Source organism: Dasypus novemcinctus, chromosome 13 (genome assembly GCF_030445035.2).
Source record: "Dasypus novemcinctus isolate mDasNov1 chromosome 13, mDasNov1.1.hap2, whole genome shotgun sequence".
NCBI lineage: Eukaryota > Metazoa > Chordata > Mammalia > Cingulata > Dasypodidae > Dasypus > Dasypus novemcinctus.
The window spans coordinates 4,271,481-4,287,967 of NC_080685.1; the positions used below are offsets into that span (position 1 = coordinate 4,271,481).

Below are 16,487 nucleotides of genomic sequence, written 5' to 3' on the forward strand. Positions count from 1 at the left end.
TGTAATAATTCATTATATATTCTAGTTACAAACCCTTTGTCAGATATAGGTACTGTAAATAATTTTCTCCTAGGCATTGATTAGCTTTTTCAATTTTGTATTGTTTTAAATTTTGAACATCAGATTGATCATTTTTTCTTTTATGATCAGTACCTTCTGTGTTCTGCCTAAGGCATGTTTGTCTATGCTCCATCTTGAACTAAATTTTTAGTATGTTTTTAAGTTTTGGGTATAGGCTCACTTTTCTTTTCATTCTGCTACCATTCATTTGGAAAGGATTTCCTTTTACACTAATAATGTAGATTTTAGTTCATTTTGAAATTAGATAAAGTAAGTTATCCAACTTTGTATCTCATGTAAGATATTATTTTGGCTATTCTAGGTCCTTTGCATTTCCACATAAAATTTAAAATCATCCTGTCATTACTACAAAAAACATTCTTGGATTTTGATTAAAATTATATTGAATGTATGAATCAATTTGAGTAGAATTGAGATAGTGAGAATATTGAGTTTTCTAATCCATGAACATAGTGTATCTAGCAGTGTGCTGGTAAATGTTTAACAGCTCAATATCTGAAAGAAAATAAAACCAGCCTTGAATTGTAGCACTTGCTCATTTCTGTGGTATAAAACTCCCACCACGGTTGACTTTAAGCTACCAGTAGTTTAATAAGAGGCTTGTAAAATTCCTGGAAATATAATAATTGGCTCTCATGAACTGATGTGAGCTGATTCAAGGACATCACTAGGTGGATTTCTCTACTTTTTCTTAACAGCAATTTGTAATTTTCAGTGCAGAGGTCTAATATTCTTTTTAAGGTTTTGTTTTGTTTGTTTATTGTTAATAGAAATACAATTGATTTTTTATATTGACCTTGTATCCTGTGATCTATTGAAATTTACTTGTTAGCCAGCAGTGTTTGGTTTTTTAAAAATTTTTATTGCTTAGGGTTTTCTACATGCACAATTATGTCATCTGTTAGCAAAGAGATTTTTTTCTCTTTTTTCTTTTCCAGTCTGTATGCCTTTTATTTCTTTTTCCTTATTGCAAAGATCGTGATTTCCCATACAATACTCAAAGAAACAGTGAGAGTGGCCATCCTTTCCTTGTTCCTATGCTGATGGGAAAAAGCATCCAGTGTTTCACCCCTCAGTATGAGGTCAGCTTTAGGATTTTTGGAGATTCCTTTTCAAAGTACAGATTTATATTTACCCAAGTATTTACCATTTCCAGTGGTCTTCATGCCTTCTTATAAATCTATGATTCAACATAATATAGTTTCTCTTCAGCCTGAAGAAATTACTTTAGTATTTCTTGTAGTGTGGGTCTGCTGGTAATAAATTCTTTTGGATTTTACTTATCTTAAAAAGTCTTTATTTTCCTATCATAAAGATTTTTATCATGAAATATAGAATTCCAGATTGGTAATTCTTTTTTTCCTCTCAGCACTAAAAAATATTTTATTTTTAACCTAGTACCTGTTGTTTTCAATGCAAAGTTATCTGTCATTCTTATTTTTGTTTACCATTTCGACTATGATATACCAAGGCATGGTTTTCTTCATATTTATCCCATGTGGGGTTCACTGAGCTGCTGGGATCTGTAGATTGAGAGTTTTCACCAATTTTGGGTTCACTTCAGTCCATATTTATTTAAAAATATTTTCTCCCCCATTTTTTCTCTCCATTATATTTTAAATTAGACTGTTTGATAATGTTCTACAGGCCATTTAGGCACTTAATCTTTAAAATTATTTTCTCTGTGATTCAGTTTGGATGATTTCTATTGAATTATCTATTGAATTATAGTAATTTTTTTTTTTTTTTGCTGTGCCCAATTTGCTATTAGGACTGTCTGTATTAGTCAAAGGGGTGCTGATGCAGAATACCAGAAATCTGTTGGCTTTTATAAAGGGTATTTATTATGAACGAAGATTACCATTACCAAGCCATAAAGTGTAAGTTACTTCCCTCACCACAGTCTGTTGCCATGTGTTGGAGCAAGATGGCTGCTGAGGTCTGCAAGCGTTCAGGCTTCTTGGGCTCCTCTCTTCCCAGAGCATGTTTCTCTCCAGGCTCCGCTGCTCTTCTCTCTCCACAAGGCCAGCTGTAAACTGTCAGGTAAATGGCTCATCTCTCTTCCCAGGGCCTCTGCCATGTCTAATGGGGCCTTTTCTCTTTCCTCACATGTCTGCTTCCCTGTGTGCTCACTTACCGGGCTCAGGATCAAAGCTCCAACTTTCTCTTCTGCCTTGTCATTTTCTCTGTGAGTCCCCATCCACCAAGGGGGTGGGGACTCAACGTCCTACTGACATGGCCCAACCAAAGCCATATCATTATTTAATCAAGTAGCTGTGAAACCTCTGCGTTCAATACAATCTAAGGGTATCACTAACCCAGAGGAACAGACCAGTTTACAAACATAATCAACATGTCTTTAGGAAATCATCAATAATATCAAACTGCCACACAGTCCAATGAGGTTTTTTTTTTTTAATTTCAGACACTGTATTTTAAAAATTATAATATTCCTATTTGGCTTTTTTTATAGTTAGCATTTCTCTGCTGAGATTCCTTATCTGTTCATCTGTTCTCTACACATTTTCTATGAATACTTTAACATATTTATAATTGTTGTTTTAAAGTTCTTGACTGCTAATGCCAGCTAGCGTCTGGGTCATCTGTGATCTGCTACTGCAGGTTACCTTTCCTATTGTTTATGGTCATTTCCCTGCTTCTTTAGGATGGTTAGTAATTTCTGAGTTTGTACTGTACATTTAAAATTATATATTGTTGACACTTTGGATTTTGTTATTTTCCTCTTAAGGGTCTTATTTTTTGTTCTGGTAGAAAGATAAATTACTGGTAGATCTCTCCGATCCTGTTGAGACTGATTTAAGGCTAGTTTAGGCTTTTAATTTTCATTTTTGCCCTGAATTCCATGGCACTTTGTCTGTGGCTTACTTATCAGATGTGGTCCTTCTGGTTTCAATGGAAAGCCTAAGGTGTTTTCCAATATTCACAATGTCATCAGGACTTAAACTCCAAACTTTCTTTCCAAGCACCAGGCAATTGTTGAAATATCTGCCTCTTAGCAGCTGTTTTCTGCTGGGCTCCTTGGAGCTTCTCTCTGCAGATGTACAGTTCAAGAGTTAGCCAAGGATCTGAGCAAAAAGTTTTCCAGAATTTTGTTGCTCCCCCTAGATTACTCTGTCATTTCAGGGATTTTTCATCTCCATTTACAGCTGCTTTGGCAGTACCAAACTTCAGGTTTTGTCTCTTCAATCTAGTGTCTCTTATTGTCTCTCCTCTGTGTCTCTTTCTGTTGTGTCATCTTGCTGTGCCAGCTTTCTGTGCAGGCCAGCACTCTACACAGGCCAGCACACCATGCGGGTCAGCACTCCACGTGGGCCAACTCTCTGTGCAGGCCAGCTCACCACGCGGAGCAGCTTGCCTTCACCAGGAGGCCCCAGGAATTGAACCCTGGACCTCCTGTATGGTAGAAGGGAGTCCAATCGCTTGAGCCACATCCACTTCCCTGGGTTGGTTTTTTTAAAGAGAATTTATTTGGGGTAAAAGCTTACAGTTCCAAGACTAGGAAAATCCAAACTGAGGCACTATTGGAGATGCTTTCTCACCAAAGTCAGCTGCCATGTGTTGAAGCAAAATGGCCATCAATCACTGCTGAACTTTGAGCTCCGCTGAGGGCAACCAGGCACAGGGCTTTTCTCTTTCCAGCCTTCTATATGAGTCTCGGCCGCTCCACTTTCTTCTGAGTTCAGCCATAAGCTAGCAGGCACGTAGCAGGGCTTGTTTCCTCTTGAGCTGCTCTGTGGGCCCAGCTTCTTGGGGCTTCCTGCTTAAGCAAGCCTCTGGTCTGCTCTTGTACGAGGCAGGATCAAGCACGGCAGCTTCCTTTCCCTGTGTCTGGGGTTTCTCTGTCCCTGAGTTTACAGCAGACCCAGCAAAAGGGAGGAGGCTCAACCTAAGTCATGCTTCACTGACTTAGTCCAATCAAAAGCCCTGAATCGGCCCTATCAAGTAAGCTAATCAAAGAGCTCTCAACCGAATTTAATGCAATCAAAGAGTATCACACTCACAGGAAGAGATTAGTTCAAAAGCAACCTTTCTCATTTTGGGATTCATAAAATAATCTCAAACTGCCACAATAGTCTATTAGCCTGACAGCACCAAGAACCCATGCAAGTAGCGTAAAAGGGTGATGAAAGAGGGAGGGGCCCCTGGTAGAATCTTAGACATGCCACATGACGAGGGGTGAGGGGCAAAACACACTGGCAGAGGCCTTCGGGATTCCAACAGAGAAAACTCTGGTAACACCTGATTCACAACTTGCATGTCTATCCGCGTTGAGAAATCAGAAGAGATCAAAGTTGTCTTCAGCCCAGGAGGTCCCCAAAGAGCTAAATCCTTGACTAAAATTATTAATGTTTCAGACACAGGGAATTTCACTTCCAGGAATTTCTCCTAATGGCATAACTAGGCTAGTGTCCAAACATGTACATAGGTGGATATTCATTGCAATTTTGTTTATAGTAGCAAAAAATTGGAAAGATATAAAGATTAACATTTATATATTTTTCTATATTTTCATTTTTGTAACAAGTATTAGTTTCATAATCATAAACCAAGACTAAAGGAATAAAGTCAGAAAAGGAAGTAAACCATGCAGAATTACTTGGATATATCTCCCTCAGAACATTTTATTCATATTTTTATTTTGAAGTGTTGTTTATAAGAATTAAGTTAAAGATAAGGATTTTGAAATCATCTTGCTGCCCTGTCCCTTATAAGAAATCTATTTTTTTTTCCTTGCAAGCCCTCAATTATTATTGGCCCATGGAAAGAGAGGTCATATGTCACAGGGAGGCTAGTTTCTATGAGATAGACAGTTGCTGGTAGGAGCTTGGAGAGAGGTTTAGAGAGGAGGAAGCAAGGGTTACGAAGCCACGTGCATCCTGGAGAAGGGGCTCGGCTCTCTTACACAGATGCAGCTCAGCTGCTAAGTTATCACCTCCCTGAACATGCAGGGACCTCGCATTACTTGTGTAATGAGTCCCAAAAATCAAGTCTCACATTCATTGCGAGCTCAAAGATATTTATTACCAAATGAATGATTTTAGCCTTGTTTTCAGACTTCAATTTGAAACTATCAAAATAAGTAAAAAATTTGGCAGGAAACATACTTACAGTTGAATCACAGGATGAAACTTTTGTCCCATACGAAGTCTCAATGGGCAGCCATATGTTTCCCAATCATAATTTACTTTCTAGAAAAGGAAAAATGCTTTAGTTATCTTTTATATTTGACCCATTGACAAAATTGTAATATTCTTACCAAGTCTTCAGATGGTTGATGCCTCAGATATGACCTATAAAAAAAGACATTTTTCATTATTTACTTCCCTTCCCTTTTTTCCAAACTCAAAAAGAGTTACTTCGTTTAAATATAAATCTTCCTAGGTAAGGAGGTGTCACTGAAGTCCAATACACGAACATAATTACAAATACTGTGTGTTTACTATGTTTCAGGCCCTTTCCCCACATGTTAACCCGGTCTCATGGTAACCACAAACGGTGCGTTTCTGCCCTCTTTTGTAGAGATGGCACCCTTCTTAGAAACTGTGTGACGTTGCTCAAGGCCACAAACGGTGCTCTCCTAGGAGGCGTGCTTACAAAGCCCACGTTCAATGTGCCAGTCCAACGCGCTTCTTTCTAAAATAGTAATAGACCAAAGAATAAGGCAGTTCAGATTCAGGAACCATTGATGTATATTTTAAAACCTCAACTTCCTCCTTCAATAGAATCCAGCTCCGTGAACCTAAGGACTCTTCCTTCAAAACCGCTCTCTCCCACATTTTTTCTGTCTTGTCAAGCCTCAAACCGGAGTCACCTTCACCAGCCGCCATGCTCCAGGGAGTAATACTCAAGAAACTCTCACCACGTGGCAGAGCCTCTCCTGTTCTCACCCTCCAGACCCAGCTGTTAGGTCAACCCTGAAAGGCGGTGCCCCCCCAGTCCCGTGGGCTCCTCGCTCCTGCTTTCCCTCACTGCCTTCACCAAGCATTGCAACCCGGAGCAGCTGGGCTCCCCGCGCCTCCTCCCCTCCTTCCAGCTTAATACGATCAGTCACGGGAAGGACACGCCTAGGGGCCACGCACTTTCCTTTATTCTAATTTGGTGAGATTTACAGGAGAAAATTTTACAGCTTTTCAAAAGGTCTTAAAAATATTTCAGAGATTGTGGACTCCCATGCTTTTGACAGCCTAATAAATATTTTAAAAATTATTTATATGAGAAGGCTTATAAAGATACAAGGCTTACACATTTTGTTTACTTACATCTTTAATAAGTCACCTTTTTGAAAATAAATATGTGTAAAAATAAATACAAAATAACAAAACAATTCAATTAGTAGAATATTTGAAGCCAGGAATTTCCTGGTAAATCCATAATGTCTAACTAATTTTGCTACAGTTGTGTCGAATTAGAGAAAATTTATATAGGAGAAATATTTTTGTACGTCTTCCTTAACCTAGAGAGAAAGATACAGGATTCAAGATGACACTTACGGAAATGAGGCTTGCTTTGTTTATCTAATTTGAAGGGAGAGATTTTTAACCCACTCATGTATGTCTCAGAAAAGTTAATAATTATAATCTCTACACATTTTGTGTAATGCTAAAACTGACTGCACAGTGTCAAGCCAAATACATTGATGCTAACAGGAAATTAATGAATAAGTTATTAAATTATTGCTTCTATATAAATATAAAACAGTGCTTATATAAAAAGATTTTCTTACTTTTCAATCACATAGGAAAAATTGTGTGGGCGACAAGATGTTTTATCAAATCTGTAAGAAATAAAACACAGTGAAGTTATAATATCATTCCTTACACATTTAATCATTTAACTCAGTAATTCTCACACTTGAGAGCATTACAGATCATCATTTACTGATTGGAATCTCTAGGGTTGGGGCATGTCCCTAGCCTTTCTATTTTTTTTTTTAATCAACTTCACAAATATTTCTGGTAACAGTGAAATTTGAAGTCTGCTGATTTACCTCGTAGAGTCAAGACATGATTATTGAAAATTCCTAGATAATTTATCAAAGCTAAGACAGTCTCTTTGGACTATTTTTTCCACAGGTACTTGCTTTCCAGTTGCTACTGGAGACCCAACTGCACAGCACATAGAGTTATTTTGAGGATTAACAACTTCTAGTTAGGGTTCACGCAGACATAGGCTATGAAGGTCTAAGAAGTGACAGAGAGTTTAGTAAGTGACGTGATTTTTGGTATCGTTTTGGCTGGCTGCTTCCAACTACCTTAGGAGGAACCCTAGTCATGGCCTTGTTTAGATAGATCCTGAGGTGCAGACTACCCCTCACCCTGGATCCAAAGTCCTCCTTCACTGACAACTCCCCTGGCTTTCCTCAAGCACCCTGTACCCCAAACTGTCCTAGGTCTCTGTGGTGACTTGGAGCTAGGTACCCATGTTCTTAATCTTAATCCATTCCTGTGGGTGGGAACCCATTATGAATAGGACTTTTTGATGAGGTGACATCAGGTCAAGTGTGGCCAGCTGAGCCAGATGGGTCTTACTCCCACAACTAGAGGACTTCTGTCGAAGGCCACAGAGAGAGGAGCCACAGGGCTCAGCGGAGGCTGGGCAGCAACAGAACCTGGCAGCGAAAGGAGAAGATGCCACCGTGCGCTTTGCCACGTGATGGAAAGCCAAGGACCGAGGACTGCTGCAGCCTGCCCAGAGTGCGCAGGCTTCGGGAGAGAGATCCCCTTGCCCACACCTGGATTTTGGATTTCTAGTCTCAAAACTGTGAACCAATAAATTTCCATTGTTTAATCCAACCCATTACATATGGTATTTGTCTTAGCAGCTTGGAAACAAAAACAGTCCCCCATGGTGGCTGTGAAAACTTTAAACCCACTGCACTTTCAATCCATGGTATTAAGTTGATTTTTCTGTTTGTTTGTTTTGCTTATAAGGATTCCACAGCAGTGGATCATCGACCAGGAGGCCTGGGGTAAGGTTCTGAAATCTGTGTTTTCGTCAAGGTCCCAAGTTGCTTCTGATGAGCAGCCAAATCTGACAATGACTCTCTAGACCCTTCCAGAAAGAGATTGATCTAAGATACTTTGCATCTGACCAACAAAGGTATTTAGGGATCTGAGAAGGAATTCTTCATGCAATAGTATTGGGAATTGATTTTGGTACATACGTTTCTAAGAACAGTTAATTCTCAAAAACTTTAACACCCATATCAATGTGGTAATTTTGTTAAAATACAGATTCTGATTTAGCACATCTAGGAGGAGGCCTGAGAGTCTGCATTTCTAACCAGTTCCCAGGAGATAAAAGTTCTGGCCAAAAGACCACATGCAAATAGCAAAGAAATGGACCATCCAAGAATTAGGAGGGCATAAGTTGGATACGTCCCTAAGTCTTTGGGTCTCTGGGAAAAGGAATTATATGTGCAAAGGTGTTAGAAAACACAAAATTCCTTGCTCAGTGGGATGGGACTACTAATTATAAATCCAGCAACAGATTAATACAATTCAGTATTCAAAGAAAGTAGAAAACAGATGATAGATTTTTTTAATTAAAGCAATTTATTTAAAAAATGAACTCAGATAAGTGTCTCTCAACTTCACTCCCAAAGACAAAGAATTGCAAAAAAAAATTGTCTTCATTATTTTAACCTCAGTTAAACAGATTTATGTATGCTGAACTTGATTCTCCCCACATAGAAGAAAGAGTGTGGCAAATGTGTGACACAAAATCCAAACAGACCCTTGCATGTGAATGTTCATTGCAACATTATTCACAATTGCCAAAAGGTGGAAACAATCCAAGTGTCCCTTGATAAACGATATATGGTATATACATTCAATGGGAAATTATTCAGTTATAAAAGGGAATGAAGTTCTGACACATGCTACAACACGGATGAACCTTGAAAATATTATACTAAGTGAAATAAGCCAGGTCACTTAGTGTATTATTCCACTTATATGAAATATCTAGAAAAGGAACATTCATAGACAGACAATAGGTGAGATGTTACCAGGGGCCTGGGGAGGGGGTAATGGGGAGTTATTGCCAACATTTCTATTTGGGGTAATGACAAAATTTTGGAAATGGATAGCAGTGATGGTTGTACAGTATTGTGCATGTGATTAATACCACTGAATTGTTCATCTAAAAGGGTTAAAATGGGAATTTTTATTTTACCACAATAAAAAAATAATCCCATGTGCTTCATCGTGAGCCATAGTAAGATCAACAAAATTCACACTTTGGGATTCTCTGGAGGAAGCACTGGCAGTTCTGTTAGGTTTGCTCTCGAAAATTTCCCACAGAAATGGGGCAAGAAACGGAGGCTCACTGATGTGGAGCTAAGCAATTCTCTGATGGAGAGGAAAGGCTAAACGGTTTGAATAGGATGGAAACCGGATATAAGTGTTTCTCCCTGTCTTTCTCTGAGGATGAGCTGTAGACTTAACAGTTGAGAAAGGTAATGTGGGACAAATTGAAACTGGCCATATTAAAAGAGGAAGTGCTGGAAAATGCTGGTAATAGGGAAGGAGATGAATTCTTTTCCTTTTTTAGTAAGATTCAAGTGTCACATTTGAATTCATTTCAAACTGGACAACAAAGTCAATTCAATTTTGGATTTCATTATGGATATATCAGTCATTAGGCTAATATTACCAATAATAATTACCATTTAGTTCACCATTTGTTTTAAAACTTAAAGAGTAAGACAGGTCAAATGGAAAAAAAGAAACTTGCCCTTTAACAGCAATGTACTTCAGGGAATCACAGCCGACAGCTATTTGGAACACCTGGAATGAAGTAATTCAGATGGTGAGCTCAGTGGTCCTGGTTCCCATGAGCTGAACTATTACTACAGCGAAAAGCAAAGATGTTTTAGATTTGCAATAAAAAACTTTTTGGTATAGGGTTTTGTTACACTGCTCTGTGCTGTTTTTATCCTTCTTTGATTGCTTTTTTCTCTTTCTTTGCTTCCCTTTGTTCTTTTTTTTAATTTTAATTTTAATTTTTTTAATTGATTTTGTAAAAATATTACATTAAAAAAAAATATATGAGGACCCCTTCAACCCCACTACCCCCACCCCACTACTCCCCCCCCCAGCAACACTCATTCCCATCATCATGACACATCCACTGCATTTGGTAAGTACGTCTCTGGGCACCTCTGCACCTCATGGTCAATGGTCCACACCCTTTGTTCTTACTGTTCTATAAGGCCCAGCGGTTGGTTTTCTACTTTCTTACATCACCATCTCAGAGAACCAGTCTAATCTCATCTTTCACCATCACTTTACAATCATGGCTATCAGCTCTGTACTTCCTAAGGCTCTTGTGAAGAGAAGCTCAATAATTAGGGATAAAAGAAAAGAAAAAGATAGGATGTAGAATTTTTCCAAATCAATATGTATTCTATATCTAATCTTTAAACTCATCGCTATATTCCATTTTACTATTAAAGGAACCTGACATTATATTGGGCTTCACTTTTCAGGAAGTTTTGGATCACAGAGTGGTTCAACAATGGCAACGGAGGAATACTGGTATGGGATGTTATTGACAGGGGACATATGGTTGACAGGGAGTTATACAGGGCATGTGTCCAGTGTGCATGGAAATGTTTGGATATACTCATAGTGGAAACAATTAAAAACAACAGCTGGCGGGGTACTGGGTTCCTGGGCCGAGGGTGGGGGCTCTGTCGTGGTCCCTAGGGGAGCAGTGGCAGTCCCCCAGGTGCAACGGTAAGGACCAGGAAGGAATGAGGGTCCAACAGTGAGCCCCTGATACTAATGACTATGCTTGTGAGCCTATACGCCTGAAATAAGAACAAGGCCTAGAGCAGCACTGTGCCTAGGAGTTCCCTCCTGACAGCCTCAAATGTGGCTCAAATGTGGCCAGTCTCGAAGCCAAACTCAGCATGTAAATGCAATGCCTTCCCCCCAGCGTGGGACATGACACCCGGGGATGAGCCTCCCTGGCACCGATGGATCACTACCAAGTACTAGCTGATGATTCAACTAGAAAATGACCTTGAATTAAAGGTTCAATGCAGACCAGCAGAATATCCCTGTCTACATATAATAACAGGAGTTAAAAATGCTGTTTGACCTAAATTAAGGGGAAAATGGAAAGGACAAATGAGTTTATATGGCTATGAGTCTCTAAAAAAGAGTCTGGAGGTTGTCAGAAGGATTGTCCTTATGCACACCTGAGCAGAGTCTCAGAGACAGATAAAGTAGATACAACCCCAAGTATTGGTCCTTTTGAGGGCTAAAGAAACCCACAGGTTCTATGGTCATGGCAGATGGAGTTCACTGCCACGTCAGTTGGCCCTTCTTTGGAGCTGGTGTTTCTGCGTGATAGAGTTGGGCTCAGATGGGATCTCTTTTCACAAGCCTTTCATGCTCCTTTACTGGAATTGTAGTTGGTGCTAGGGCTTAAGATATATCTAGGGGATTTGAATCTCTGGACTGACAATATGATAGCCAGGCCCTGAGCCTCAACAGACTTCAGCTCCTACACTCTGATTTATTGGACTTACCCCACTCAGCTAACATGGAGTTGAAGAATGTCAACCACCACACCATGGAGCCTAGAGTGCCTACAACTGAAAGCAGGAGGATTGCATCCAATATCCATGTGGAATCTAAACCCCCTCTTGACATAGATGTGGAATGGACACAACCAAGCCAAGGTCCACAGGAAGGAGGAATACAGTAAGGATCAGAGTGGACTTAATGATATTTTATTCATGAACTACTGTGGTTAATAATCGAGAAAATGTGGCAGTGGCCATGGTGGCTGCTGGGTGCGGGGAAGGGGAGGAAGAGAAAAGATGTGGAGGCATTCTCGGGACTTGGAGTTGTCCTGGGTGGTACCCCAGGGACAACTGCCAGATGTTGTATGTCCTCCCATGGCCCACTGGATGGAACGTGGGAGAGTGTGGGTTATGGTGTGGAACATGGGGCATGGGGTGCAGCGATGCCCGGAGAAGTACTCACCAGACGCAATGGATGTGACATGATGATGGGGGAGAGTGTTATTGGGGGAAGAGTGGTGGGGTGGGGGCGGTGGGGGCGAATGGGGACCTCATATTTTTTTAATGTAATATCTTTTTAAAAAATGAATAAATTGAGTAGAATTTGGGGGAAAAAAAAAATATATATATATATGTGTTGGCTTATAGGTGGGTCTTGAAGAGGAACTCTAGGTACAGCGTGTCCCTGACTAGTTTGCCAGGACTAAGTAGACAGATTCTGACATATGGCCTAAATGAAAACAATGAATGCATTGGTTTTCTTTGTCTAATACTGTTCTTTTCAGTGCAGAGACAGAGCAGACTGCTGTAGCCTTAGCTTAGAGTCAGACATGGCAAATTCCCTCTACCTGGAACAGAGCAACCGGGAGAGGAATTCTAAAGACCCTCAACAGACATTTTGGTATATAGTTTCTTAGAGTTGTCATCATTCCTTCCTGGGAAAATTCATCTTGGAAAGAATTGCTAAGACCCTCTGGGGACCGCTCTACCAGGGTGGCCTCACTGTAGTTGCAGTCCATGGGAGCTGCAGTTTCAGTTGCTGCTTGCTGCCTGCTATTCAGACTAAGTGACAAAGACGGCAGGCTCCCACTGGAAGGGCCCAGGCCCATGTCTATGCAGTTAGTATAACAAGGGCCTGGCTTCATCTAACTGGAGAACTCTGTGGGCCATGGTTACAAATGCATGTAGACCTGGACCTTTGTCTTTATCTGGGAGCTTACTTGAAGGTATAAGAGCACCAGGAAGGGCCCTGGAGTTGAGAGCGTGCTTTGTGGGTGGGTACTGGTCTGAATTGCTTTGGCTAGCCAGAGAACCTGCGTCCAAAGGAGCACCTTTCCTTTTTGCCCAAAGAGTCCCTGCATATTTCTCCATTCTTTTGTATCCGGTGGGTCAATACAAACTACCTGCAGTGGATCCAGAGGGTAGCTAGATTTGAACTGTCCACGTCCTGGGGGTGGGGGGTGGGGGAACAAGGAGGGACGAGAAGAAAGAGACTGTAATATTCAATAATTCCTAGGTGACAAGCACATTCTGGGCACTGTACAGAAATGACCTCGTTTAATGCCCTCCACTATGCTGCGAGGTGTTACGTTTTCCGTGTTATGAGCCAGGCACGTGGTAGCGCTGGAGTCTGACTTGGGTTGGAGTAACCTTCCTCTGACGCGCGCGCGGGCTGGGCGGGCTGGGGTAAACAGGGACCCCTAAAGAATCTGTGGATTGGAGAGGGACAGGGGGAAAGAAACGCAGTGCTGCAGGAAGGGGTATTTGTTGGGATGGCGTGGTGCTGTCGGGGGGCCACGGCAGAAACCAGGGATCCAGGGTGGAGGACCGAGGCTGCAGGTTTCCGCTTCATGGAAAGATCAAGCCGGGTGGGCCGGGTGGGAGGGTACGGAGGAGGCAGCCCCGTGGGAAGGCGCTGACGGATGACTGCCCCTGCCTCCGTGCCGCCCCTCTCCTTCCACGGAACCCTGCCCTGGGGGGTGCAGGGTTTACACGGGTCCCGACGCGGGCCGTCCTCCGGGGTGGCCCCACTCCTGTCGTCCAGCTGCGCTCGGTGCACGTGGGCTGCGCGCTAGCCAGGCCGGCAGGGAGAGAGGAAGCGGCCCGAGTGGGGCCCGCAGCCCCGGGGAGGGGCCGCTGCTGGGCATCTGCGTTTCCTTGCTCACTGCTGTCCGCCTGCAGCCCCTCCGCTGCCCGCGCCTCCGCGCTGCGCCCTGCCTGCGGATCTCTCTTCTTCAGTGCTCACTTCGCGCATCAGCGTCTTTTCACTTCCCCGCTCCGGGTCGCAACCGGTCTGTGTGTCCAGCGCCGCGAGCCCTCGAGCTCGGCCCTGCTCAGCCCCGGGGCGCGCGCTTCCTTTCCGTCACTGTGCCCACTCTTACCTCGCACACCGACTCCGACAGAAAAGGCTCACAGCGCACTTTCTGGGAATGAATAAATGATTGAACTTTCTGAATGACTAAACGTAGGATAAATGTGGACGCGATGCAGTCTTCTTTGGCAAACCATATCCAGTCTCAGTGGTTCCCATTAATTTCAGTTTTCCTTCACACATACACATTCATCTTCTAAAACTAATAATTTTATTTGTTTGTATATATTTATGTGCCCACTTTAGACAGTGAGCTCATGGAAGGTGGGAATCTGATCGGCTCCAGAGGAAAGCAACGCTCGCTCACAGTGGAACCCTGCGAAACGCGGCCAAGCGCCGGGGGCGGATTGTGCGGGGCAGGGCGTGTAATTTCGTTTACTTCTACGCATTCTTGGAGCAAACTTGTTGATCTTCTGCCTAAATCGCTTACCTTTTTGGCCATTGGGCAGGACGGTGAATATTCGCTAGGCCGAATGTGGAAAAGCGCGAGACCCGTGTTCTCGTCTCTAGGAGGAACCACGGCAGCGGTTAGTAGCGGATCGCGGGAGGCGGGCGTGGCTCGCCCTGCCCGGGGCCGCCGCGAGCCCCCCGCGCACGGGCGGCCAGCTGCCAGGCTCGCGCGCAGGGCGGCGCGGGAAGCGGGAGTGCGCGGCAGGGCCCCGCCCGCCTCCGGGACGCGGGAGCTCCGGGGCTCTATCCGCCGACTCCCGAGGGTGTGCCGTAAGGACACAGCCCCTGCCCGCGCCGGTTCCTCCTCTAACCACACAGCGGCTCTCCTCCCAGGGATAGCACTTCAGCACAATAAAGGCGACGTTATGAAACTGGCTTTCCACCCGCATTAAACTGCTAACACGATCTGACTGGAATCCACAGGTAGGTCAGATATAACGCCTTCCCAGACTAAAATGCTTGGGAATTACTTTGTGCGGGTTCAAAAAGAAGAGGCAAAACATATCGTTCAAAAAGAACGATAGAAGAAATTTTGGAAGCTTTGTTTCACAGTCCAACCCTGCTAAGCTTTCTACTTTTCAGAAAAATTGGGGGAAAATAAACACACACAAAAACCTAATCTCAAATATTCATTACGTTTTGATATTTATTAATCATATATTCAACATAAAATGTAATAAATGAGGACCCAAACAGTACATTTCTATATATTTAAAACACTGTGCTATATTTCATCAATTCTAAAACATTTTCTCATTTTAATACCCTTGAAATCAGGAAGCATCTTGTAATTACGGGTGCTTGTGAGCACAATTGGTATTGTTTTCTCTGTTAGTGGTACACAAAAATAATCGGGTGACTTACAATTCGATGGGATTTCTTATTTGATGAATTCAATAATAATGTACAGATCTTTAAGTAAATCATGGGTCTTCCATTTTCTGCACACATTCTCCTCTTACAGGTAGTTTTTTTTCTACCATGACTGATTTAAAAGCTTCTGGTATTTTTACTAAAGTTCCAGGCTGACCGAAAGTATACCGAACAGAATTCTGAATAAATAAATATTCACAAAACAAAAAATACCCAAAGAAACCCACAGTTTTAGAGGGATGAAAAGAAAGGTTGGCGGGGAGGGGAGGTGTGAACCCCAGCCCGCTGAGTCTAAGCGGCTCTTCCTCCTTCCCCTCCCCGGCCATTCTCCATCCCGGAATTGGTTTATTTTATTAGTAGCACTTCTCACTGTTTGGAATTATCTTATCTGTTCGAATATTTGCCAATTTTCTTCCTTCCCCTAGAGACATGTGCCTTGAAAGTAGTACTTCATCTTTCTCCCTCACCATGTGTTTTGAACATCTAGAAAGTTCTTGGCATAAAGTGGGTACTCAAACTCACTTGGACCAGCAGCATCAGACTAAAGAAAAATGGACTTTTTCCCTGGAGAAATAGAGCTGTTTTTCCAGAAAGTATGGAGTTGGCCATAAGGACAGCCATATAAATGCCTTAAGACACCATTGCAGGCTGGTTTTCTTTCTCTACAAATTAAGGATTTAGGTGCTAGCTTTTTCCAGGGGTCAGAGACCGCGTTTTATCAGATTCAACTCCCAGGGAAAGACTTTCTGTGATATTAGAGTTCCTCTTTTTATTTAAAGGTGGTATAAAGAGACTTCCAGAATTAATAATAAAACATGCTTGAAAGTTCTTAAGAAATAGCCCATTTCTGTGCCTTCATTTGATACAAAATGATAAAAAAGCTTCAGATAGTTTTGAAATCTGGGTATTTAAAAGGACCATTTAAATAAAATAAAACCTACAAATCAATAATATTATAGCATATCTAATACTGAATAGCTTTTTAAAAAATCATACTTACTGCAATTTGAAGTAATCGTCTACTGCCTCATAATTTATAGTCTGAGAAAGTGTTACCGTCTAAAAGAGAAAATAAAAAAGTTTTTGTAAAGTAAGAAAAGTAGGGATGGGGGATCCTGCTTTAGTAGGTATATGGCTTTCTACACCCAGGCA

The 16,487-nt window shown here is 42.0% G+C and overlaps 1 protein-coding gene across 1 annotated transcript in view; it reads right to left on the bottom strand.

Annotated features, from left to right (window-relative positions):
• CATSPERE (catsper channel auxiliary subunit epsilon) overlaps positions 1–16,487 on the bottom strand; it is a 270,064-nt gene that overhangs the window by 76,615 nt on the left and 176,962 nt on the right. Inside the window, exons 12-17 of the mRNA XM_058309404.1 lie at positions 16,336–16,394; positions 14,443–14,518; positions 9,841–9,893; positions 6,827–6,877; positions 5,360–5,393; positions 5,212–5,291 (exon numbers count right to left, since the gene is read on the bottom strand). Of these exons, the coding sequence (XP_058165387.1) occupies positions 5,212–5,291; positions 5,360–5,393; positions 6,827–6,877; positions 9,841–9,893; positions 14,443–14,518; positions 16,336–16,394 (353 nt within the window). The remainder of the gene's footprint in view (positions 1–5,211; positions 5,292–5,359; positions 5,394–6,826; positions 6,878–9,840; positions 9,894–14,442; positions 14,519–16,335; positions 16,395–16,487) is intronic.